The following is a 25,573-nucleotide window of genomic DNA, read 5'->3' as shown; positions in this document are numbered from 1 at the left end:
GTACTAGATACAGCCACTCTAAATCTCATCCCGTCCTATTCAAACGATGCCCTGAACTAATTTCATTCCAAATTCATATAATCTTTTAGCTTGATGCAATGCGGCCAGCAGAACCCCTTATCGAGCCCGCTCCCCCCCCCCCCCCCCTCCCCCTCCCCAACACCCCAGGCCATTTCTAGGGGGGGAAGCAGTGGACCATGGAGTCTTCCAGAGACAGGGTAACGAAGGTTTTAGTGAATGGAGGGGGGATTATGTCTGCCAATCAGAAGGGCTGAGATGGGAGCCCGGGCGTCAGGGAAACAATGCTTAATCCTTCCTAAGCAGTCTCCACCGGCTGCAGAGGGTGTTGGGTATGAAGGGGACAACCAGGGGAGCCAGACACAACAGGTAACACATTGCTGTCTAACCCCACACCGTCCAATTAGAATGAACAATAATAGAGGGAGAGGGCTGTTCTCAGGGAATGGCGCATGAGGTATTCTATGCAAAAATGCATGCATGTGTTAATGTTTAAGGTTTTGTTCCCTATTTAAGGAAATGTTCCAGTAATGGCAGTATGAGCAACAACAAACATCTGATTTCTCTTACAGTATTATATTTATGGAACACAATCCTTTTTAGCTTATGGGTTTTATACCTAAGAAGCACTTACATGCAGCTACAGTATAACGCTTGAATAAAAGAAAAATGTGAAAAGGCCAGTGAGAGCAGAAATCTGCCAAAATTCCTGACAAGTGGAAGCAGTTTTCCTTTGCCTTTGGAACAAGTACTATATCATTTAAAAAGAAAAGTAAGAGTAAGAGCTCAAAAATAATGAAAGCTCACCTTAAGCCCTTTACAGTTTTGTTTTAGATGCAATAATTGAGGTGAGGGAAAACAAAGAAACAACAGCGTGACCCTGTTACTGTGCTGTGCAGAAACATGCACAGAGGTGTTCTGCTGCTCCGTGCATTCATGCCTGGTACAGTGATCTAACTGTACAGCGCTGTCCATGGTGCTGAACCACACAGACTTCAGAACAGAACAGGCACCGTAAGTGCAGTTCACACACACAGACAGAGACAGATGTGTTTGTGACACAACTTATCCATATCAAATGCGCTAATGATGAGATTTTCACAATCATTCAGCGGATAAATGAAACGAGCACAGGTGTTGCGGTATCACAGCGCATGATGCAGAAGGCGGTGTTGTCGGCAGCAGGCGTTAAGACGAGGGCAGAAGAGGGGAAGGAGGGGGTTCTGAGACATGGAGATGGAGGTTTCTTCTTTGGTGTGTGACAGAGCTCTGAGCGGATGTGGCGAGAAACAGGTGGTGACTCAGCACACAGAGAACGTCCAGATGTAGTAGTGAAACTGAAGGCTTTTTTACACTATTTATAACCACTTAAACCCCATTCACTTTGACAGGATTCCCCCAGGGCTCTATCAAATCTCTTTGACTAAAATAGTGTCAGAACATGACGCGTTGGGTTTAAGATTAGAGCCAGCCTGATAATATCGGTTTGGCTAATATATCGTAGCCTGGCATGGCCAGACTAATATCACTGCGTAGATATTAGTCTGGAATCTCTGTGTGGAAATCTGCATTTCCGCCCCATATTTGCATACTGGGCCCTGACTGATCCCTCACAACTTCGGAGGGAGAGAAATCCCATCTCTATTGAGAGGGGCCAGACCTAATCCGCTTAAGGGCAATTTTTCTTTTGCAATGGAATATTTGTCTGGAACCAGGCTAAATATATTGGCCATTATTTGACTTTATTGATGACGGTATTGATCGGCCTATGAACGGTATTGGCAGGTATGTAGCTGGTGTTTTCAGATTTTTTAAATAAGTGTATCTAAAAAAAAACGTTCAAAAATCATCAATCTACAAGCTTGTGATGCGTTGTGAGCTTGTAGATCGGTATAATGACATGCCCAAAATACATATCTGGGTTGAGAGTGGTTTTGTTGAGAGTATTTTCTTATTGATCAGAACAGAACAGAACAGAACAGAACAGAACAGAACAGAACAGAACAGAACAGAACAGAAACGATTAAACTAACATTTTGGATTTCAGTGTGTATAAAGGGTAGACCTCCTCTGCATTGGGTGTAACTTTATTTTGGTTTATCCTGATGGATGGCACCGATGTCCTGCAATAACATGTGCTAATAAACATAATGTGCTATGTTTGGTGTGTAAGGATGTGCTGCATGTACTACAGCATGTGTCTGTGTGATCTTGCACATCTTTATGAGGAACACACAGTCCCCACAAAGCCATAGCAAGATAAGGAAAGTCCTTCAAAGAGAGGACTGAGACGCATTTTTATGGTTGTTTATGTTTGCTGTTCCACACTTTTACAGCTTCTTCAACCCATGAAGACCTGAAGCCTTCTGAAAAACTTCTGCTGCTGTATATCAGCGGTGCTCAAACCTTTTCATGTCAAGGACCCCCATGTATTTGGCCGCCAACCCCCATCTCAAAATATTCTGTTCCAGGGGCCCCGCAGATGCAAAGATTTGAGTACGATATTTTCGCTTTAAAAGTATATATATGTATTCAAGGATTTGCAAAAATGTCCACGATTTTTCAAAAATAGCAGATCTACAAGTTCATAGCGCGGCACGAAGTGACGCGCTATGAGCTTGTATATCTGCTATTTTTGAATAGCCAAAGTGTTACCATGATATAGGTACTGCATGTGCGTGCGTACGTGCGTGCGTGTGGCAGCAATAGGATCCCAAAAAGAATGTGTGCATTTCTTTTGAGATGGGACACATCAACCGTCTCCACATGGCATAAGCTCAAAGGAGAGGAGAGCAGAGGAGAGGGGAGGAGAGGAGAGGGAAAAATACGTATGAGATCAGCGATAACAAGCAATCTCACACATGGTTTCATCTGCGATGGCAGTGGAATCTTAAAGACCAACCCCAGTAGGACATCTCCATGTCAATCACCGCATGAAAGAGTAGCAAAGGTCCCTCTGCGGCGCGCTTTACCTTTCTCTATGCATTGAATCTGTGGAGGAGCTGCTACCAATAATAAAACTACTGGCAAAAGGAGTCGTTGCCTCCCTTTTGTTATTGCGGGTCTAAATGCATTTTTCCATTGTCGATGTTTTCAAAAGGAGGTCTTCACAATCACAACAAGTCTTGACGAGTGCCACCAAACCCATCTATTACTTCCAATACGAATGCATTACTCAAATGCACTCTCATTCATTATAGGCACCCAATACAAAAGCCAGACGTGCATCGTGATGAATGGTCTCCCCATTAATGGAAACACTGCAAGGCATCTATCCATCTCTTTTATCAAGCTTGTCTCAAATGAATGAAACCAAAAGTTGAACTAAATTAAAACAATCCATTGTGTGTGTGAGTGTGTGTGTGTGTGTGTGTGTGCATTTGTGTCCAGAAAAAGACATCAAAAGCTTTAAACAAAATTACCGCAATACTCAAACAACAATAACAGCGTAATGATATTTCATTATCTCTCATTATCACAGAGAACAAAATATCTCTCTGTCAGTTCAGCTGCAGCAGAGAGGAGAAAGACGGGAATGATAAAGAGGAGAGAGGAAAAGAACGGTATGATAAAAGAGAGACAAAATGACACTGAGGGGACAGAAAAGGTTTCTCAGAGAGAGAGCGAGAGAGAGAGAGAGAGAGAGAGAGAGAGAGAGAGAGAGAGAGAGAGAGAGAGCGGTGACACCATCACCGAGATAAAGCAAGAGAAAGTATATCGCCAAACAAAAAAAAGTAAAGATTAGAGAGTTTTCTAGATTATGGAGAGAGACAGATGGAAAGAACCAAAACAGATGGAAATAAAGCTGCTGGCTTCTGGCACAAGGCCAAACAGAGACATGCAGTAGACACATTGGCCGATACCACACACCATCAACTATTTACAGTCTGTATAATCTCACCCAAATACTGTATATAGCAGCCAGAACACCAGTGGTGGAAAAAGTATTCAAATGTTTTACTTAAGTAAAAGTATCAATACTTCAATATAGAAATAGTCTGTTACGTAAAAGTAAAAGTAAAAGTCCGGAATTCCAAAAGTACTTGAGTATAAGTACAAAAGTATTGGCATAAAAGTACCAAAAGTAAAAGTACTCATTATACAGAATGTCCTATTTAAAATTTTCAAATGTGCATTGTGAGCTTGTAGATCGGCTATTTTCAAATGGCCCAAAATGTATATAGGGCTGAAGTGTCTCCTCTGAGATGTAGTGTGTAGTATTGGAAATTGGAAATACTCAAGTAAAGTACAAAGACCTCAGAATTGTACTTAAGTACAGTACTTAAGTAAATGTACTTAGTGACTTTCCACCACTGCAGAACACCACTACGATTTATGATTTTGTTAACTTGAGCCAAGCCCAGACCAAACCGCCCGCGTGCTGCTCGCACATCGTCCAAGTGTAATGTATTAGTTCAAACATAAGTGCTAGTTCAAAACCCCATTACAGCTGCTGGAAGTGGACCTTGCAGGTATGAATGTTTTTGCAGAGCTGCCATGTGGAATCATGCTGATTTATTAAGTTGGGGAAAAAGGTGTCGGTGGTCTGAAGCTGTGGGTGACTGGATGTACAGTTAAACCGGTGGGCGCTGGGAGCCAGAAGGCTCATTAACCAACTGAAACATTCTTTTTTATTTTTGCCTGGGTGTACAAGCCACCCTTCAACCACCTCCTGGTCACACTTTCTCCTACTGTGACTCATCATTACCCCAGTGTGTTCGTTAAATCCAATCATGAAGCACAAAATATTGAACAAATGGAAATACTGATGCAAAGTAAAGGCACCTCAAAACTGTACTTAAAGCTGCAACTTCTATGTAACTTTCCTCTTCTACCCCGGATTTGAACCCGGTTTCCTGCGTAAGTGCTGACATTTTTTACCATTCGGCTAATAGAGCCTGACTGCTTGCTCAGGGGATACATTGAATGTTGACCATCAGGTCAGAATTCGTGTCAGAGCCTGTGTCTAGGTGAGACATGACCTTGACACGATCTAAATATCTCAATAGAAGAGCAGGGAGACAAGTTATATTGTATTAACATACTCTAGCATACAGATTGGACAAAATTACATTTTATTCTAAAAACAAAGTGACATAGTGCCGATTTAAAGGGATATTTCACTGTGTGCTTGTAGATCTGCTATTTTCAAAAGATTTTCATACATTTAAAAACTTGAAATGGGACATTCTGTATAATGGGTACTTTTACTTTTGGTGCTTTAAGTACATTTTGATGCCAATACGTTTGTACTTTTACTCAAGTACACTTTTAATTCCGGACTTTTACTTGTAACAGAGTATTTCTACGTTGCAGTATTGATACTTTCACTTAAGTAAAGAATGTGAGTACTTTTTCCACCACTGGTTTTGGGTATAGGGTTAGGCTGGCCAGTGCTCTCACCATTATTTCCATACACAATGACAGGCAGAGTATTTCTACATTGCAGTATTGATACTTTTGATATTTTGAGTACTTTTTCCACCACCAGGGGCGTCACTGGGGGGGTAAGTGGGACTGAGTTACTAGGGCCCCCGGTAAGGGGGGCCTAAAAAACAAAAAACAAACATATTTTTTAGGTATTTTTATAAAGAAAAAAAATCATAGGGGGGCCCACAGTGAATCTTTGTCCCCAGGGCCCAGAATTTGGTGCTACGCCCCTGTCCACCACTGCTTGCTTACCAGTATCATGTGTCCCGTGGAGATGTCCATGTTGGCCGGCACCGGCTCTTCGCACCAGGACGAGGTGCTGCTGCGCGCCGACGGGCTGGCGGCGGGCCCGTCGCTGAACTGCGACGACACGCTGTTGAGCCGCGAGTGGCGCAGGGTCTCCGGGCGGTCCACGCGCTCCGACGTGCGCATCGCCATGCGCTGACGACACAGCTCCTGGTGGGAAGGCAAGCAGTAGTGTAAAAAAAAACTAGTACATTTACTCAAGTACTGTACTTAAGTACAATTTTGAGGTATTTTTTTACTTTACTGGAGTACTTCCAATTTACAGTACTTTTACTTCTACTCCGCTGCATCTCGGATTCCAAATATTGTACTTTTACTCAACTACAATTATTTGAAAACGTACTAGTTACTTCGTAGATTTTGATTATTACAAAACATACCCACTTCAGCCCTATATACATTTCAGCCATTTGAAAATAGCCGATCTACAAGCTCACAATGCGGCGCATCGTGCCGCATTGTGAGCTTAGATCGGCTATTTTCAAAAGATTTGTATATATTTGAAAACTTGAAATGGGCCATTCTGCACAATGAGTACAATTACTTTTGGTACTTTAAGTGTATTTTGATGCCAACACTTTTATACTTTTACTCAAGTACATTCTGAATACAGGACTCCTACTTGTAACAGAGTATTTCTATATTGCAGTATTGATACTTTTAAAATGTGAGTACTTTTTCCACCACTGGAGGCAAGGCAAGGCGATTTTATTTGTACGGCACATTTCAACAACGAGGCAATTCAATGTGCTTTACACAGAACATCAAGCAAAGGAAACACAATAACACAATTATAAAATGACATTAGGATGCACGAAACAAAAGAAGTACAAATTAATAGACACAGTTACAGTGCAGAGGAGAAAAGAAAAGTTAAAAATAACTCTAATCAAAGGCAGCGGGCAAACAGAAGGGTCTTTAGTCGTGTTTTAAAAGAAATAAGAGTGGCAGCAAAACCTGCAGTTTTCTGGGAGTTTGTTCCAGACTCCAGAGATGTGGTGCATAAAAACTAAATGCTGCTTCCCCGCGTTTAATTTGGGATTTAGGGTCAGAAGACCTTTTCCCAGATGACCTGAGAGGTCTGGATGGTTCATGATATCGTACAAGAACCAGTGGTTCTCAACCAGTGGTCCAGGGACCACCACTGGTCCTTGGGGGGGGTACCAGGGGGTCCCCAGCTAAATGAGTTAACATAGCGTCACAATTAGGGGTGTGCCGATATATCGTCCCGCGATATATCGCGATACGTTTTCGTGACGATATGTATCGTTTTGAGAAAAAAAAAAAAAACTTTTTTTTTTTTTGTTTTTACAATAATAATAATCAGGCATGCAAACAGCCCCGAGGTGAAAAGGGTGACAACATGTTTTTTTTTCGGGTCAGGTATCACACTATTGCCCTATTTTGATTCAAAACGGCTATTGTAGCTGAAAAGCTACAAGTTCGCATATCTGAATAATGCAAAAATAATAATTTAATAATAATAAAAAAAGTGCGTATCGTATCGTATCGAAATCGTATCGAAGTTGTGAGCCAAATATCGTATCGTATCGTTTGGTGAAATTAGTGTATCGGCACACCCCTAGTCACAATCATTTTAACCACTTAGCTTTGGCTATTCAAAAATAGCAGATATACAAGCTCATTGTAGATCTGCTATTTTTGAAAAACCTTGAAAATGTGTGCATATCTTTGAATATTTATATTTTTTAAAGCGAACATTTTTAACTGATATCTTTGCTTCTGGGGGTCCCTGGCACAAAACGTTTTCAGATGGGGGTCCGCGGCCGAATGTATATCAATTTAGGGGTCCTTGGCACAAAAAAGGTTGAAAACCACTGCCCTAAACCATTTAATAGCTTTATAGACCAACAGTGGTATTTTGAAATCAATTCTTTGACTCGCATCCAGTCTTATGGCTCTTTTCAATTACGCAGGGTACAACCCAGAACCTTCCAGTCAGAACCCGAAGCTCCCCAGAGCCTGTGAAGTTCTGTGATTGTTTTTTGTTTACCTTTCCTTTATTAGAAAAGATTTGAGTCCCCACACTGGATACAGCCCAATTTATTTTTCTTTTATTACAACCAAATGGGGCAATAATATTTGTGGTAATAAAAATACCGTTGGTGTGCGGACTCAAAATCTTTCTTAGTATTTGTCTCTGCCCAGCACCTGGCTTTTAATTTTGGATGTGCACGCTTTATTCACCGTTTGCTTTAGGTTTCCCTCCTGAGGGGGGAGGTACACCATATAGAAACAAGCAAAAATAGCCAATCTATAAGCTCACATTAGATCTGCTATTTTCACTATTTTTAGAAAACCTTCGAAAGCATAACTGAGTTGCCAGTACTCAGGGTTACACCTCCTGAGCAGGGACCAAATTAGGTTCTGAAAACCTTATCTGAAACCCAGCCATAGCGCGTCTATGATGAAAACAAATCCGGAACCTGTGAAATACGTTTCATGGCTCGATTCATTTAGTTCTTGTAGTCGGGGGAAAAAACAGCCATCGGAGAAACATTGCCAATTGCTTTTCTTAAATGTACTGTAACTTTGAAACATTTCCTTTCAATTGTTTTTGTTACTTGTTACAACATTGTTTTTGTTCGTTTTCTTTTTTGATTTTGTTTACATGGATACAACAGTGTGAATTTTTAATCTGCACTGTTGAAGTACGCTCACAAATTTCCAAATTTCAAGCTCACAAATTTCACTCCCTTGCAACGTTGCTACCTGCTGCATTGTGTGTGCATGTGATAATAAACACCTTGAGCGATAAAGCTCATGGATTGTCTCAGAGGTAATCCTCAAAAAAAAAAAAATGCTTTTTATACACCTGGGTTCCATGCATGGCTTTCATATAATATTTTTTTCATACCTAGCACCGGTTTCTCATATCAATACTTATACTCTAAGGTTTGTGCCTTTCTTGGGGCCTCCCCCCAGGGTTGACTTTTGTAAAACCCTGACAACTCACACGACTTCATTTGTCCCCCATGTCTCTGTAGATTAATGGCTTATCCTGTTGGCTTACGGCGCTTATAATTACGTAAAAACATGCTCTACAGAATACATTTAATATGTACTGTCTACTGTGTACCTGGATGCCAGATACTGTGAGTGAATTGCTCTACATTTCATGAATGTATCAAGGGGCCCTCCCTGTCAAAGCAACCATGAACAAAATCACCACAGGCACCAGAGCTGAATGCAGTATATCTACATTCTTTACTGCGAAGGACGGAATCTGTATTTCATTCTGTGAGTGATAAGAATGTACCAAGCGCATCATCTTCAAATCAAAATAGGATTTTCAATGTGATGCTGGTGCCACCAGAGATGACGGGGCGTTGATACAATTGTATACAGCACTGCATGATTTCCCCTTCTGGCAAAGATATCACCATTTCTGTGGGCATTTGGAGACTTTGGTGGTAAAAAAAAAAGATTGTTCACCCTCCTGCGCCAAACAGATTACTACTATCCCAATCACTCAGCTTTTCTCCCAGCATGCCTCTGTGCACAGACAGCCCATTAAAAAAAATCAAGCCATTATCAAGCCGTGCCAGTGCCTTTTTTTTCTCTCCTTCTTTTCACAAAATGAAAAAGAAACTGAATGGAGAAGAGGGGTGAAAAGAAAAGCCTCATTGTCTGACAGGTGCAATCTTATCGAACCTTCCCAACATGCGCGATCGTACAAAGGTGCCCACACATGCTCGCATACACACACCTTGTCTGATTCTCTCCCCTCATAAGATGTTGTCACCTTTATCTCTGGGTGGATATTTCTCCATTTGATTCGCCATGGATCAGTATATAAAAAAAAAAAACCATCATGTTGGGTTTTGGGTAGGGTTAGGCTGGCCAGGGCTATCACCATTATTTCCATACACCAGTGGTGTAAAGTAACTAAGTACATTTACTCAAGTACCGTACTTAAGTACAATTTTGAGGCATTTTTTACTTTACTGGAGTTTACTTCTACTCCACTACATCTCAGAGGCAAATATCGACAATTATTTGAAAACTTTAGTTACTAGTTACTTTGTAGATTTTGATTATTATTACAAAAGATACATTACCCACTTCAGCCCTATATACATTTCGTCCATTTGAAAATATCTGATCTACAAGCTCACAATGTGTCGCATTGTGAGCTTGTAGATCTGCTATTTTCAAAAGATTTTTTATACATTTGAACGGGATATTCTGTATAATGAGTACTTTTACTTTTGGTACTTTAAATAAAACATTTTGATGCCAATACGTTTTGTACTTTTACTCAAGTACACTTTTAATTGCGGACTTTTACTTGTAACAGAGTATTTCTAGGTTGCAGTATTGATACTTTTACTTAAGTGAAGAATGTGGGTACTTTTTCCACCACTGGTTTTGGGTATAGGGTTAGGCTGAACCAGCGCTCTCACCATTATTTCCATACACAATGACACAGGCAGAGAGCCCCGAGGTGTGGGAGGCTGGAGTGCAGGCCGACGCGGGGGCCGGTGAGAGGGACCGGACGCCTTGTAAAAAATGCACACGACGCTAACTCATGATCTATCATAGTGATATCTTTCTCCAGAGAGCAGGGGGACCCTGTGTACTGTAAAAGCCCCGGCCCCTCGGCTCGGCTTTCCCCCAGCCCCGTCAGACTTTAATCATTGGAGCCATGAAGCTGTGCCCCGGGCCTCGCCCTCAGGGCAATATCCATGGGTCCACCTCATAACTCATCCTGCTTCTCAACTGTTCTCCACACAGAGCGCTGCATGCACCGGAGCTGCACGCACGCACGGGGGGGGGGGGTTGGATGGGGCGGGCTACACTGAAAAGTCACGATTAAGACCGGGAACGCATCTGTGTAACCACTTTAACCATTATTTTATACTTTGGCTATTCAAAAATAGCAAATATACAAGCTCATGAGCTCTATGAGCTTGTAGATCTGCTTTTTTTTTTTTTTTATCTAAATAAAAAGTTTTGAAACATTTTTAACTCCCATCTGTGCTTCTAGGGGGGTCCCTGGAACAACATATTTTGAGATGGGGGTCCGCGGCGAAATACATATAATTTTGGGGGTCCTTCACATGGAAAAGTTGGAGAACCACTAATATAGCAACATACGTTTAAAAAAAAAAACTGTTTGGATTTAGAAGACATTTGCAGAATATATATTCAAAGATTTGCAAAAAAAAATAGCAGATATACAAGCTCATAGCGGCAATGAGCTTGTATGTCTGCTATTTTTTTATAGCCAAAGAAATCCAAAATGACAGATGCTTTCCCGGTCTTAATGGGTTAATTTAAGTCTGACAATGTGAAAATCGACCAATTTTTGTACACTCTCTGAGTTACAATAACACTCTGGATATTGCAGTATGCTTGGCTACAGGGGGGGTGGGGCCAAAGGAGAGACACACATGAGCCCCAGAGATGTGCACCAGGTCGTGGGATCAGACCCCCCCCTCTGCTAACAGGGATGAAAACAAGTCAAGAGGAAGCTCTCATCCAGCTCTCTGTCTGTCTGTCTCTCCCTCTCTCTCTCCGTCTATGTCTCTTTGTCTCTCTCTCTGCATGTCACTCTCTCTCCGTCTCTGTCTGTCTGTCTGTCTGTCTGTCTGTCTGTCTCTCTCTCTCCGTCTCTTTGTCTCTGTCTCTCTCTCTCTCCGTCTCTTTGTCTCTGTCTCTCTCTCTCCGTCTCTGTGTCTCTGTCTCTCTGTGTCTCTGTCTCTGTGTCTCTGTCTCTCTGCATCTCTCTCTCTCTCTCTCTCTCCGTCTCTCTCTCTCTCTCTCTCTGCTCTCCCCATACAACTACACCTGTCAAATAACAGAGAAGCAACCCACATTTGAACTCCTAACACACTATCCTGTCTGTCTGTCTGTCTGTCTGTCTGTCTGTCTGTCTGTCTGTCTGTCTGTCTGTCTGTCTCTCTCTCTCTCCGTCTCTTTGTCTCTGTCTCTCTCTCTCTCCGTCTCTTTGTCTCTGTCTCTCTCTCTCCGTCTCTGTGTCTCTGTCTCTCTGTGTCTCTGTCTCTGTGTCTCTGCATCTCTCTCTCTCTCTCTCTCTCCGTCTCTCTCTCTCTCTCTCTCTCTCTCTCTCTCTCTCTCCGTCCGTCTCTGTCTCTCTCTCTCTCTCTCTCCCCATACAACTACACCTGTCAAATAACAGAGAAGCAACCCACATTTGAACTCCTAACACACTATCCAACCCCCAAGGTAAATGGAGAATAAATGTCCCATCCATAATCCTGACTCTTCACAGTAGCACAATATGAGGACAATAAACGGGGGCAACATCAATAAATACTGACTCTAAAAAAGAACACTGATAAAACATTTTCACTGAGGGATAAAAAAAAGACAAAATGTAATCCTGCTTTTCAGAAGACATGTTTTTTTTAGCTTCTCTGTGGCTGGCGATTCTAACGCTTGCACCTCTGTGACAACAATGTGAAAACCTGATTAAATATTGAAAACGTTCACGGCTACATGTAGATAAAATGTGCTCTGAGTGCCACGCTGGGCACAGCTGAGCCCCAACGCTGGGAAATCAATACAGGCCAGGCTGCCCCTGGTCCTGGAGGGACACAGGGAGTAGTAGACACACACGCTGGTGGCTTCTCCCCCGTCTCACACACACACACACACACACACACACACACACACACGCGCGTGCACGAACTAACGCGCAGGCACACACATAAACATATGTACACGCACGCATGCAATCATGCACGTACACACATCAGGCACGCACACACATCCAGGCACGCACGCACGCATGCACGCACGCTCACACACACACACACACACACACACACACACACACACACACACACGCGCACGCACGCACGCACGCACGCACGCACGCACGCACGCACGCACGCACGCACGCACGCACGCACGCACGCACGCACGCACGCACGCACGCACGCACGCACGCACGCACTCACTTAACCCATTAAGACCTGAGGCAGATTCTGCAAATGCCTTCTAAATCAGTAGTTCTCACACTTCCAAGATTTGTCAAAAATGCTCAAAAATAGCAGATCTGCTATTTTTGAATAGTCAACGCAAAAATCGAAGATGGCACATATGCTTTCCCGGTTTTAATCAGTTAAACATATGCGTCCGCCAGCCTCCGCCCGCCCGCACGCACACAAGCACACAGGTGTCATCCAATGAAAACACCAGCCTCTTCAAGATCCGAGTGCACATTCGGCCAATGACAGCACGCTGGGCTGAGTGCTGCTCGATGCTGACTGGCTCACAGCAAAATGTGTGTGTGTGTGTGTGTGTGTGTGTGTGTGTGTGTGCGTGTGTGTGTGTGTGTGTGTGTGTGTGTGTGCGTGTGCGTGTGTGTGTGTGTGTGTGTGTGTGTGCGTGTGTGTGGTGGGGTAGAGAGGGGGGGGGGCGGGGGGTGGGGTGACTTAATTTGCTCTCACCTGATAGGTTGCGGTGGCATCGGCGCTGGTGTCAGTCCCCAGGCTGGCCAGCTTCTCCTTCACGTGGACGTGTGAGCGCTGGCGCCAGCAGAAGAAGGCGGTGGAGGCGGAGAGCGCCACCGCCACCAGGAGCATGCAGAGGACGGAGAGCAGCAGGAACTGGCCCGACTCCACCCTGGTCTCCTTCACCACGGGGAGCTGGGTCAGGCTGCCCCTCTGTGAAACACACACACACACACACACACACACACACACACACACACACACACACAGTGAATACATCAGGCCATACAGTAACTCTAACCACACCTACAGTATAAGCCTAACGTCTAAATCAGTGCTTCTCAAACTTTTTCATGCCAGGGACCCCCCTAAATTGATATATATTGGGCCGCGGGGCCCCCATCTGAAAACATGTTGCTGCACTGCCAGGGACCCCCCCAGAAGCAAAGATTTGTGTTAAAAATGTTCGCTTTGAAATATATATATTCAAAAAATGTGCACAAATCTTCAAGATTTTTCAAAAATAGCAGATATACAAGCTCATAGCGCGGCACTCGGTGCCGCGCTATGAGCTTGTATATCTGCTATTTTTGAATAGCCCAAAGTATGGTTAAAGTGGTTAAAATGATTGTGATGCTGCATCAACACATTTTGCTGGGGACCCCTTGGAACCCCCCCAAGGACCCCACTTTGAGAACCAATGAATCTTTTCCTGGATTGTAATCCCAACTCCCCAAATAATATTTAACCTTAAAACGACCATTTCTCTGGGTGAGGACCAGGAAAATGGTCCCTCACAATGTCTATTTCTCAAAATCTACAATACTTGTGTGGGGACATGTGGCCCTGAATGAATGAATGAATAGTTTATTTCTGTGTTTTACCGTAACATGGATAAATACTTCAGCTTAGTTTACATATACAGAGGTAACACCGAAAAGGTGTAGGCCCTCACATAATACAAGAACAGACGCACACACACACACCCACTCACGCACGCACACACGAGGTACACAGAAAACCAATCATAGCAGGTATAACGTTTCCCGGCAGAACGAGGCCCTTTTTGAAACACAGCTGCAGTAATCATAATACGACTCACGCGTTATATATCGCTGCCGTTCGTTCACTCGCCCCCCTGAAAAAGCACAGGATTTGTCTCCCTCTCCTTCCTTATATAATTCGCTTTAAATGAAATGCTGTACACTTGTGTCGACGACGGTCAAATCCGACCGGCCCCTGCTCATTAGCCACGGCTAATAGTGGTCGTATATACTGTTGTATAGAGGACTCAGTCAATTCTCCCATTAGCAGGCTCCTGCCCAGTGTTGCCTCCACACTGTGCTCCACTATAGATATTTACAGCCCTATTTAGTCCTGGCAGGGAGGGGAGGGAGTGGGATGGAGGGAGGGGGGGGGGGGGCATCTTGGAGTGGTGGGGTTGGGGTGGTCTGGCACTGTGCATCTACAGGAGGTTGGGACACTAAAAGCTCGCGGTTAATTAGCTCCTCTGGTCGCCGAGGATTAGGCCCCCCCAGCCCAAGACACTTTGCTTAAAGGCTAGCAGGGCTGCACAGAGAGAGACACAGGTGGTCTGAAAATCCACGAACCAGTTGATTAGAAAGGGCCTTTTCACTGTATTCACACTCCAGCGGTACTAGCTAATGCGAAGTCTTGACAGACAGCTATGGGAATGCCCTGCACTTCCTCTACTGGTGGGTGGTAAAGGCACTTTAAAGTATAGCAGCCTCTGATGAGCTCCAGTATTTAAAAAAAAAGAAAGAAATAGGTGAAAGACAGGATTGTAGGAAAAGTAATTGGACTTTGAATAATAATTGGTCCTCTCATGGCCATTATTATGGCCTACTGTAGGACTATTCCATGAAGAACCACACCAATACAGACTTTGGCTGTGTGATACAGTGATAATTGGGAGTGACCTTTAACTACTGTTAAAGATTGTCCTTGTTGACAATATGAAAACATAGACGCATAGACATAGCCTCACGTTTGCCTGTCATACAAATGAAAAATTGTCACACTGACTGTAGGCAATTTGAGCATATAGTCATTTATTGTCTAGATACAGTAAAACATCATCCTCAAACTGGCGTTTCTTATTCTGGCTAATGTTTCTAAATATTTCTGTACAGAGCTGGAAATAACAGTTGCCTGTGCAATTACTGAGCATTGACAATACAACCTGAGCATTGACTGGTCGTAGTAAAGACTGATAGTCACAAGTCTTAGCCATATTACCCAAAGAGGAAGCCTTTAAACACACACCACGCACTCTTCCACACGCCACTTTGAATATTACACCCAGAGATACATGTAAACAGTGGTGGAAAGTAACTAAGTACATTTACTTAAGTACTGTACTTAAGTACAATTTTGAGGTATTTGTACTTTACTTGAGCATTTCCAATTTCCAATACTTTTACTTCTACTCCACTACATCTCAGAGGCAAATATTGTACTTTTACTCCACTACATTTATTTGAACACTTGAGTTACTAGTTACTTTTCAGATATAAATTATGATACAATGAAACATGCATTAACCACTTTAGCCGTATTTTATACCTAGGCTATTTGTGAGCTCGTAGATCTGCTATTTTCAAATATTTAGTACTTTTACTTTTGGTACTTTAAGCACATTTTGATGCCAATACTTTTGTACTTTTACTCAAGTCATTTTTTAATTCTGGATTTTTACTTGTAACAGAGTATTTTTATACTGTATTGGTACTTTTACTTAAGTAAAGAATTTGAGTACTTTTCCCACCACTGCACGTAAATACTGTAGATATTTATACACACATGCTGCACAGCGTGCACATATATACACAAACGGTCAACATTTAGAAGCAGGAACCATGCACACAGCACCTACAAGCACCTCATGTGTACTGTGTTACATTTATGTATCACAGACTAATCTGTATTCATTCAAGATTGATCTATTCTCAAAATTACACTGAGTAAACTCATTTGCAGTTACGTCGAGTAATACAATACGACGCAATTCAACAACATCACTGTTGAAAATAAATGACATCTAGGGATTGGAAAAATAAAAGGCATACATGTGAGATATAAAAGTTACACATAGAAACCAAGACACATTTGAAACACAAATCTAAAAACAATTACACATTGTGGTGACCTGTTTGGTCACCAGGGTGTAAAACATATTGGTTTTATTGACTTCTTACTACTGCTTAGTAGTTACCTTATTATTATTATTATTATTTGTCATTGTTTATTATTACTGCTATTCTTTATTATTATTTATTTGTTAATGTTTTACTATTGTAACAATACAAATCTTGAATCTTGAAATCAATATCACTTTATAATATAACTTTTTTTTTGCCATGACCTTATTGGCCAAATATATGCCAATATTGATGTGTAAAAGGCAAGCACCAACCAATAATATTGGGGCACCAGTAGCTCCGTCCAATTCCCTCTGTGCAATATTCAAAGATCGATGGGTGTATTGAATCCGATAAGTGGCAAGAAAAATAGCAGCACCTTGACATTTAGACTGAGGGTACAATAATAACCTATTGTTGAAGGATAGCTGGATGTTTTCAAGTACTGTCCACCCCATCAGAACTCTGCACCTTATTTCAGACCATTAACAATACAGCACCAACAATACAGATTGTGAATGTTGTAGTGCAGTGGTTCTCAAACTTTTTCATGTCAAGGACCCCCAAAATGTATTTGGCCGCGGACCCCCATCTCAAATATTTTGTTCCAGGGACCCTCCAGAAGCAAAGATTTGAGTAAAAAATGTTTGCAAAAAAAAAATACAGATTCAAAAGTTTGCACACATTTTCAAGATTTTTCAAAAATAGCAGATCTACAAGCTCATAGCGCGGCACATAGCCCAAAGTATAAAAGATTAAAATTATTGTGATGCTATATTGACACAATTTGCTGGGGACCCCCTGGAACCCCCCCAAGGACCCCTGGGGGTCCCCGGACCCCACTTTGAGAGCCAATGTTGAAGTGGGTCTTTATGTTCGCTCTGATGCAACACACTCTCACTCCCCAAAAACGTGCCGTCCTGAGCACTTCCGCACTCCAGGAGCAAAGCGGAAGTGTCGTTCTCAAAACCCAAGATGTAAGAAGGGTGACGCTAGCGCTCGCACGTCTAAAGCGGACTTGAGCCACTAGAGGCACCGCCGAGCGAGCCGTCAGGCTTGCGTGTCGGTCGATACAAGTGTACCTATCCAATACCAAGGTGTAATTAAAAAATAATCTATAGGACAATGGTTCTCAAAGTGGGGTCCAGAGACTATCTGGGTTCCTTGAGGGGGTTCCAAATGGACCCTTACAGGTCTGTAACTCTGAGAGTTATGGGGGTCCTTGAAATTAAAAAGCTTATCTGATCTAGGAATAAATGAAAATTTAGTGCAGCTACAAGTTAGTGAAATAATAATATAAATAGTACAGTAAGAGTATAAAACAGTAGTGCAACGTCAACTGAAGCATTCCCAATACAAAATAATTGATGAATGTAAAGGACATATCATGTGATGAATGACATGGTATCGAAATGGCATGGACTGGCATATTCGTCGATACCGATACCAGCATTTTAGGCAGTATATCGTCAGCTTTTCTGATACTGCAGGGTATCGGTATACAGTAGGAACAACTCTAGTCTCAATCAACCACCAAGAAAAAAGACTGCAGCTGGGAGTCTCAAATTTGAGTGCAGAGAAGGAAAAGAAAAACAGCCTTGGTCCAATTATGCGTTCCATTATTATCTGGCTGTGACCAAAATGGTTACATACTGAGCTGACATTTTTGAAAATAAGTGCAAATATTAGGTTTTATAACAGCGAGAATACGTGGATTTGTACATGAATGCCTCTGAGCCATTATTCTTATCCAGCCAGGTCACACAATTGAACATCTGGGCCCCCAAAAAAAGAAAGGAAAAATGATTTGAATAATTCATTTTTTCTCATTTACCATGGCTAACAATTTCAACCCTTAGTCACAATATACCCATGCCATGACTGTGTATCGGTGCAAGGCATTGCCTGTAGACACCCCGCCACCCCCCCCCCCCCCCCGACCCCACCCCGCGCCCCGCTTGTGGGCCTGGATTCAAAGCGCTCCACCATATTTCCAGCTTCTTTTTTTTAAGTGAAGATTTGAGGAACTGTTTAAGAAGAGGTGGGTAGTTTATGATTTATTTTAGTTGGTAGACCAAAAAGGGAAAGACGAGGATGGGGAGAGTGGAGCTGAGTTTTAAGGAGAGAGAGAGAGAGAGAGAGAGAGAGAGAGAGAGAGAGAGAGAGAGAGAGAGAGAGAGAGAGAGAGAGAGAGAGAGACTCACACATAGAGAGAGGGAGAGAGAGAAAGAGAGAGGGGGAACTAATTTTTGACGCCTACAGAGGTTTTGTTCATTGGCTTCTTTTTCTGTGGTTTCCAACTGATACGTGGAAATAGCAACAGATTAATAGACGCCACTAAAGAACGACAGCTTAAAAAGGAAACTCGATTATTAGCTTATTTATTTTAAGGTGTTCATTGTTTTAATAAATAATTACAAATGAATCAATGCTTTTTTTTTTACCTTACTGTATATAGTGGCATTAAATAGTTTGACATTAGATGTAACGTGTTTAATATATATAGAGCAAGAGTGACACATACACCTGACATGAAAATTATACATTTTAATACCACATAAATGTCAACTTAAAAAAAGCCTACACATTTTATTAAATCCATATTCTCCCTATTAATCCGTTTAAAGTCTTGACGAAGACTAATATTCTCACATCTTACAAGCTGCGTGCGTGTGTGTGTGTGTGTGTGTGTGTGTGTGTGTGTGTGTGTGTGTGTGTGTGTGTGTGTGTGTGTGCGCGACTGCGCGCGTGTGTGCGTGCGTATTTGTGCGTGCGCGCGTCACTGCTCGGGATACCAACTCATTTAAGTTATCACTCACTCTCTCTAACAGACTTTCCCCCTTTCTGTCTGTCCCTCCTAGCCTATTCATCTTCCTTCTGTCTATTGGATTAGCCAATCTGCAAGACAAGACAAAGGGCAGATGGATTTCGGTCCTCTGGATTATTCAAATGATAGCGGAAAGGTCATGCAGAGAGATGGCACCGGGGCGGCCAGCGATCCATTGAGTCAAATCACAATACCTCTGACTAGTGCAAGCCTAAAAGCCTGCTCAACGCACAAAAAGCCTAACAACAACCGGCACTAAATATAGGTAAATATTATAAAGAATTACCAATAAGGCCAAGGAATAAAGTTCCAAATTGGGGTTCATATAAGCAAGAAATGGGGGTTGAGAGGCCTATCATTAAAAAAAAATAGTAATTAAAATGAGAATATTCACAGACATCTGAAATAATAATAATATCTCCTAATTGTTGAAAAACTTCAACTATAATACCACGTGCAAGACATTTTATATTTCCAAAAGGAAATAATTGTACAAAAAAGTTAAAATATCAATAATTGAATCCAATAAACATTTCCCTATAATAAAACCCACATTGCTAAACATTTTAATTTGTGTACCGTCTTTTTCTTATTTCTGTTTAGCCCTATTCTACACTGATAATTGGAATAAAACAGAATGGCATGGAATGGAAAATTATATATATATATATATATATATATATATATATATATATATATATATATATATATATATATATATATATATATATATATATATATATCTTTATGCACACAAATGTTATAAAATACTGTGAACCTCAGCCCAACTCTCAGGCAGTATCAAGGGGGATGATCCCCTACCGAAAACTTTGTCCCCAGCCAGACAGCCAGGTGTCACAAAGCTGACACGAGGCAACCAAAGCTATACTGTGCAAGTTTTAGTATGAATTCTCTGATGGGAAAAAATAGGGGAATAACATTTTTACTTCAAATAGCTCCATGCATTTGTATTTTTTATCTGGACAACAGTGCACATCAGTTGCAGCATAGGATTGTCTGCTTTGCTGTGGTATCGCGGATAGGATGGAGTAACGAAACAAGGCTAAAGTACCGCAGAGCCAATATCATCCCCAAACACTAATATTTACAAAAACCATCATCTCACCGCATCTCATCTCACCTTGAACGTGATCAAACATCGTTATTAGACTAAGTTCAAACGCCGGTCCCCTGATGCGCCTTTTACGCATTTGTCGCATTTCAACTTGCAAACGAACTACAGCACAAAACATGTCCTACACACACACATGCACGCCGATAATAATTACCCAAATCCACGCTGAAATGCAGGTCACACATTCTGCAGCAAACAGAGGATATTATCTTGTATTCCAGAGAGCGCTAGTTAGCCACTGACGCGCCCGCAGCATGCACAGCAGCTCCAAGAAGCGTCTGTGCGTCCTGGCCGCCGCCCGCTCTGCTCTCCCTTTCCCCTCAAAAGTTCCCCTGCAAGGGTCCCATGCGCCTCCCGCGCTAACAAAAGACTGCGCGGCTTCAACGCGAAGATGAAGAAAAAGAAAAAGGAGAGAGAGAGAGAGAGAGGAGTCGGAGGAGGAGAATTAAAAAAAAGGGAAAAAAGGAGGAGAATGTGGGATATGCCCGCCTGATTTTCCGAGCCTTGGAAGAATGTGCAGAAGCCCACTAATGTGGAGTCCTTTCAGAGCCTCTGTGCCAATGAAAAGAGATGGGGGTGGATGGGGGGGAGGCTCGTTTTTTTTTTTTTCCCTCCGCGATCATTTAGTTTAAGGCTGAGAGCCCCTCCTTATATTCAGCCGTTTCAGGAGTCCCCGTCCGTTGCACATGTCATATCCACTGGTTGCTATGGCGATGCCTCCACATGTTGTCGACAGTGAATGTTCAAGGAGGGATGCTTGGCTAATAGGCTTGCGGGCTGAGGGGCAATATGAATGGACATAGGGCTAGTCACTCATTTGTTGAGCTACTAGGGGTCTCTGTGCTTGGTGTGTGAATTGCTGTTTTCTCAGGCTCTGGCTTTTTCCCTCGCTCCCTCTCCCATGGATTTCGGCTATGTGAGCAGAATGGGACAGTCCATTCTTCAAAGTATAGCCTATTGCATCCAAAAGCTCAAGACGCCACTATTAATAATATTATTCATATATTATTATTATTATGGGAGGCTACCGTCACAGTCGAGTGATTGTGCACCGGTATATAAATAGTTGTACGGCTGATGCGTGGTAGTCGTAGCCTCCAGTGATATATACGTTATACTGTACTGTAACTGCCTATTTTTTATTTGCGTCTCTTTTCTGAAGCTCTGCTTCAGATACGGTTAAAACGAAAATGAAGAATTGAGTTCGTAAAAGTTTCGAGGGTATAAAAAAAATATTCACGGCACTATCCTAATTAGCAATCAGCCCCCCCTCACACCAAAAAAAAAAAAAAAGATCCTATGGAGCGCAACAGCTGCACGTAGCAGGGAGAGAGAGAGAGAGAGAGAGAAAGGGATTATGGAGAGAGAGCGGGGAGAGAAAGGACGAAAGGAAAAAAAGAAGAGGGGGCGGTGAACAGAGGAGAACGGGGGTCCTGTCAAATGCAGATGACGAGTCTTGGGAAGGGGTTTGTTGGGGAGGGCGATGGGGGGTGTGGGGGGGCGCTCTCCAGTTTATTTTTTTTTCTATTCAGGGTGCACCCCCTCCTCTTCCCTATTGTCCCTCTGCGTGACAGCTGGAGTTGGCAATGTGAAGGGCCGAAAGAAAAAAAAGAAGAAAAAAAAAAAAACCTGCTCTATGTCCACCGCGGGTCCATGACCATGGCAGACACCACCCTGCATTCAAACAGCATCCCAAGCATCCTCTCATATAGTCTGGCTCTGCTGTACAATACGCTTCAACCGACTATAACCCCAAAAACAATAACCTATTTATACAAGATGGAGATTATTGATGAGTGATCGTTTCCTTTGTCGAGTTCGATCTTCAAATTTGCTCCAGCGTGTCGGTCAATGACATGAGTGTATATCCGCCCTATGAGCCATGGTTTGTTGCCTCATCCTTTCTGCACTGTAACAAAATATTCTGCTGCACTGTAGGAAAGGAAGCACTGAGGAATATTAAATCAATTGATCAGAGATGTACCGATAGCATTCTTTCCTCCCTGATACCGATTCCGATACCCGCGTAACTTGCGTATCGGTCGATAGCGAGTACCAATCCGATACCAGTGTGTAATTAAAAAAAATCTATGACAGTGGCTCTCAAAGTGGGGTCCAGGGAGTTACAGGTACAGTATGCAACTCTGAGAGCGTACAAATGGAAAGAAATGGACCCTTACGGGTCCATTTCTTTCCATTTGTACGCTCTCAGAGTTATGGGGGTCCTTGAAATTAAAATGTTTGAGAACCACTGATCTAGGAATTAAAAAAAATGTGGGTGCAGCTACAAGTTAGTAAAATAATAATGTAAAATAGTACAGTCATTGTATGAAACAGTAGTGCAACATCAACTGAAGCATTCAAATAATTGATGACTGTAAATGACATCATCATCATGTGATAAATGACATGGTATCGGAACGGCATTGACTGACACACTCGTCAATACCGATAACAGCATTTTAGGCAGTATCGGCAGCTTTTCCGATACTGGTATCGGTATATCGGAACAACTCTGCCATTGATTCGACATTTCTGTCTCCGTTTGGACTGCCACAAGGCACACGGAAAGTCCAGGCAACCCAGTCACTTTGAGAGATAAAAAAATTGACATTTCATTAATTTCTAAAAAACAGAACAGGAGTGGCAGAACACGACGACGAACACAAGGGAAAAGCACAAAATGCACATGAAGGGCTTTTCATGCTGGATATACTGCTGCATTTATTGAGTGGTTTGGATTCTTGGCACAAAAAAAATAAAAATAAAAATAATAGAATAGACCCTCATAGCCCTTTAATCCATTCAAACCGGGAACGCGTCTGTGTCACTTTAGAGTTCTTTGGATATCTAAAAATAGCAGATACACAAGCTCATAGCGCGGCACCGAGTGCCGCGCTATGAGCTTGTAGATCTGCTATTTTTGAAGAAAATAAATTTTAAAATGTGTGCAAATTTTTGAATATATATATTTTAAAGCGAACATTTGTAACTCAAATCTTTGCTTCTGGGGGTCCCTGGAACAACATATTTCTTTACAAATGTTCGCTTAAAAGAATTCATATTCAAAGATTTGCCTTAATGTTCACGATTTTTCAAAAATAGCAGATCTACATGCTGATAGCCGTGCTATAAGCTTGTATATCTGCTATTTTTTGAATAGCCAAAGAAATCTAAAATGACAAGTTCCCGGGATTGAACAGGTTAAAACTTGAGGAAATCAGTCTGCACATCAAGTCAACCGAGTGGTCATGCCTATCCTATTCTCTGCTGAGCTGGAAGGAGAGCCCCATGTTCTTCCCTTCCTCCTATAAGAGGTACACCGGCCGTCCACCTGTCAGCCCTATCTACATCCACGCTCATCCAAGCAAAGGGTATCCACTCTGACACCGCAATGGATGAGAAACAGGAGAAGGGGAAAAATGTCTGCTAAGGAGGACCATGCCACTATCTATATCTGTTCCAGAGAGAGGGGGAAAAAAGCCTCACTTTTTTTGACACTTGTTGTTTGGCTCCACTAGGACCCTGTGCGACGGAACACATTTTCCACACCTATCAGCCATTACACGGGGCGCGGTGATGATTTCACGACTCGTGTCACATCCTGCAGCGAGGGCCCGGCGCTAATGGCTATCACACTGGGGAGGTTTTTTGACGGCCATCGTTTCAATCCCCCCGGTGAGAGCCCCGACCGTACTGTAACACTCATGGGCGAAATTCCGGTCACCCGTTGAATATAAGTCCCAAAGTCACCCCTGGCGGTCACGCTGAGAGACAGCCGGGTGATTATAGGTATATGCTAGAGTTTCGTGCTGTTTCCTCCAGGAGTTCACCTGAGTAGCACCTGACTCTCCCGTTCAGAAACCTCAAACTCAGTGAGTCCGCCAGGCTTCAGTACTCAGATATTTTACTTAAGTAAAAGTAGCAATACCACAATATAAAAATACTCTGTTACAAGTAAAAGGCCTGTGTTCAAAATGTTACTTGAGTATAAGTACAAAAGTAAAAAGCACATTTGAAAATAGTAGATCTACAAGCTCACAACGCATCGCGACGCGTTGTGAGCTTGTAGATCTGCTATTTTCAAATAGTATTGAATAGGTTGGTTAATGTATGTTTAATAATATAATAATTGATATCTGCAAAGTAGCTAGTAACTTAAGTTTTCAAATAATTGTAGTGGAGTAAAAATACAATATTTGTCTCTGAGATGTAATAGAAGTAGAAGTAAAAGTATTGAAAATTGGAAATACTCCGTAAAGTAAAAATACCTCAAAATTGTACTTAAATACAGTACTTGAGTAAATGTACTTAGTTACTTTACACCATTGCCAGGCTTATTGTTGCTGTCGGGCAGAAACCTCATATCTACGTATTTCACCTTTTTATGTTTTTTTCGTAAAGTAATTCCCTACTTTGTCGTACGATAGTGTCATGCTAAAGTAGCGAAAATAGCCGATCTACCAAAAATAGCTCACACGTTGTGAGCTTGTAGATCTGCTATGTTTGATATTTTTTTAAAACAATCAGAAAGTAAATGAGAATGTGGTTACGTCTGTCTGTGGATTTTATACAAATTGAACCAATGACAAGTATTATCAAGAGCTTGTGACTAGGTAATAACTACATTGGATCCATTGGAACAACATTTTCTTTTTTTCATTTCCTGAAAACTAACTGTTTTGGACGTACAGTAAGAGGTTTTCCAGCCGACCGACAGCGACGTTATCTATACCTCCTCTACCGGTGTTTGTTCGCCGTGACACAATTCACATTTCTAATGGAAAAATGATGGAAAAGCATGTTTAAACAGCGAGGAAAGGAGGCATTATGGCACTCCACATGCTCGCTCGCTCGCTCGCTGGGAGAGAGGGAATGGGGGGAATGTTAAATAAATGTCAGGATCAAGTAGCCTACACACTATACCTGAGATAGCAGCGTACAGGCATCCAGTGATGTGTTCATGTGTGTGCAAAAAAAATAGAACGTTTGAGCAAAGAATGCAAGGTTACAATATCTACTGTATGTGCTACTGTACTGTACATGTGTATTCTTGCCCGATTATTACTTGTTTGCCTACATCTACAGTATGGGTTGCACCGACGTGAGTTTCCCCATAATTGTATAACATGCCTTTGCATACTGTATTATGCACAATTGTGAGTCCCATTACGTGCGTGTGTGTGTGTGTGCGTGCGTGTGCAGTGGTGGAAAAAGTACTCAAACGTTTTACTTGAGTAAAAGTATCAAT

General features: G+C 42.2%; 1 protein-coding gene across 1 annotated transcript in view; it reads right to left on the bottom strand.

Annotated features, from left to right (window-relative positions):
- The window catches only part of ptprn2 (protein tyrosine phosphatase receptor type N2), a gene marked incomplete at its 5' end in the record, with an annotated part of 195,280 nt that overhangs the window by 27,005 nt on the left and 142,702 nt on the right, over nt 1-25,573 (bottom strand). Inside the window, 2 exons of the mRNA XM_080417441.1 lie at nt 5,701-5,904; nt 13,197-13,412. Coding sequence (XP_080273567.1) covers nt 5,701-5,904; nt 13,197-13,412 — 420 coding nt within the window. The remainder of the gene's footprint in view (nt 1-5,700; nt 5,905-13,196; nt 13,413-25,573) is intronic.

This window comes from Gymnoscopelus braueri, assembly GCF_963280865.1.
Source record: "Gymnoscopelus braueri genome assembly, chromosome: 21".
Classification (NCBI taxonomy): domain Eukaryota; kingdom Metazoa; phylum Chordata; class Actinopteri; order Myctophiformes; family Myctophidae; genus Gymnoscopelus; species Gymnoscopelus braueri.
Note: the sequence above shows the minus strand (reverse complement) of the source record. Positions and strands in the feature narration are given on the sequence as shown.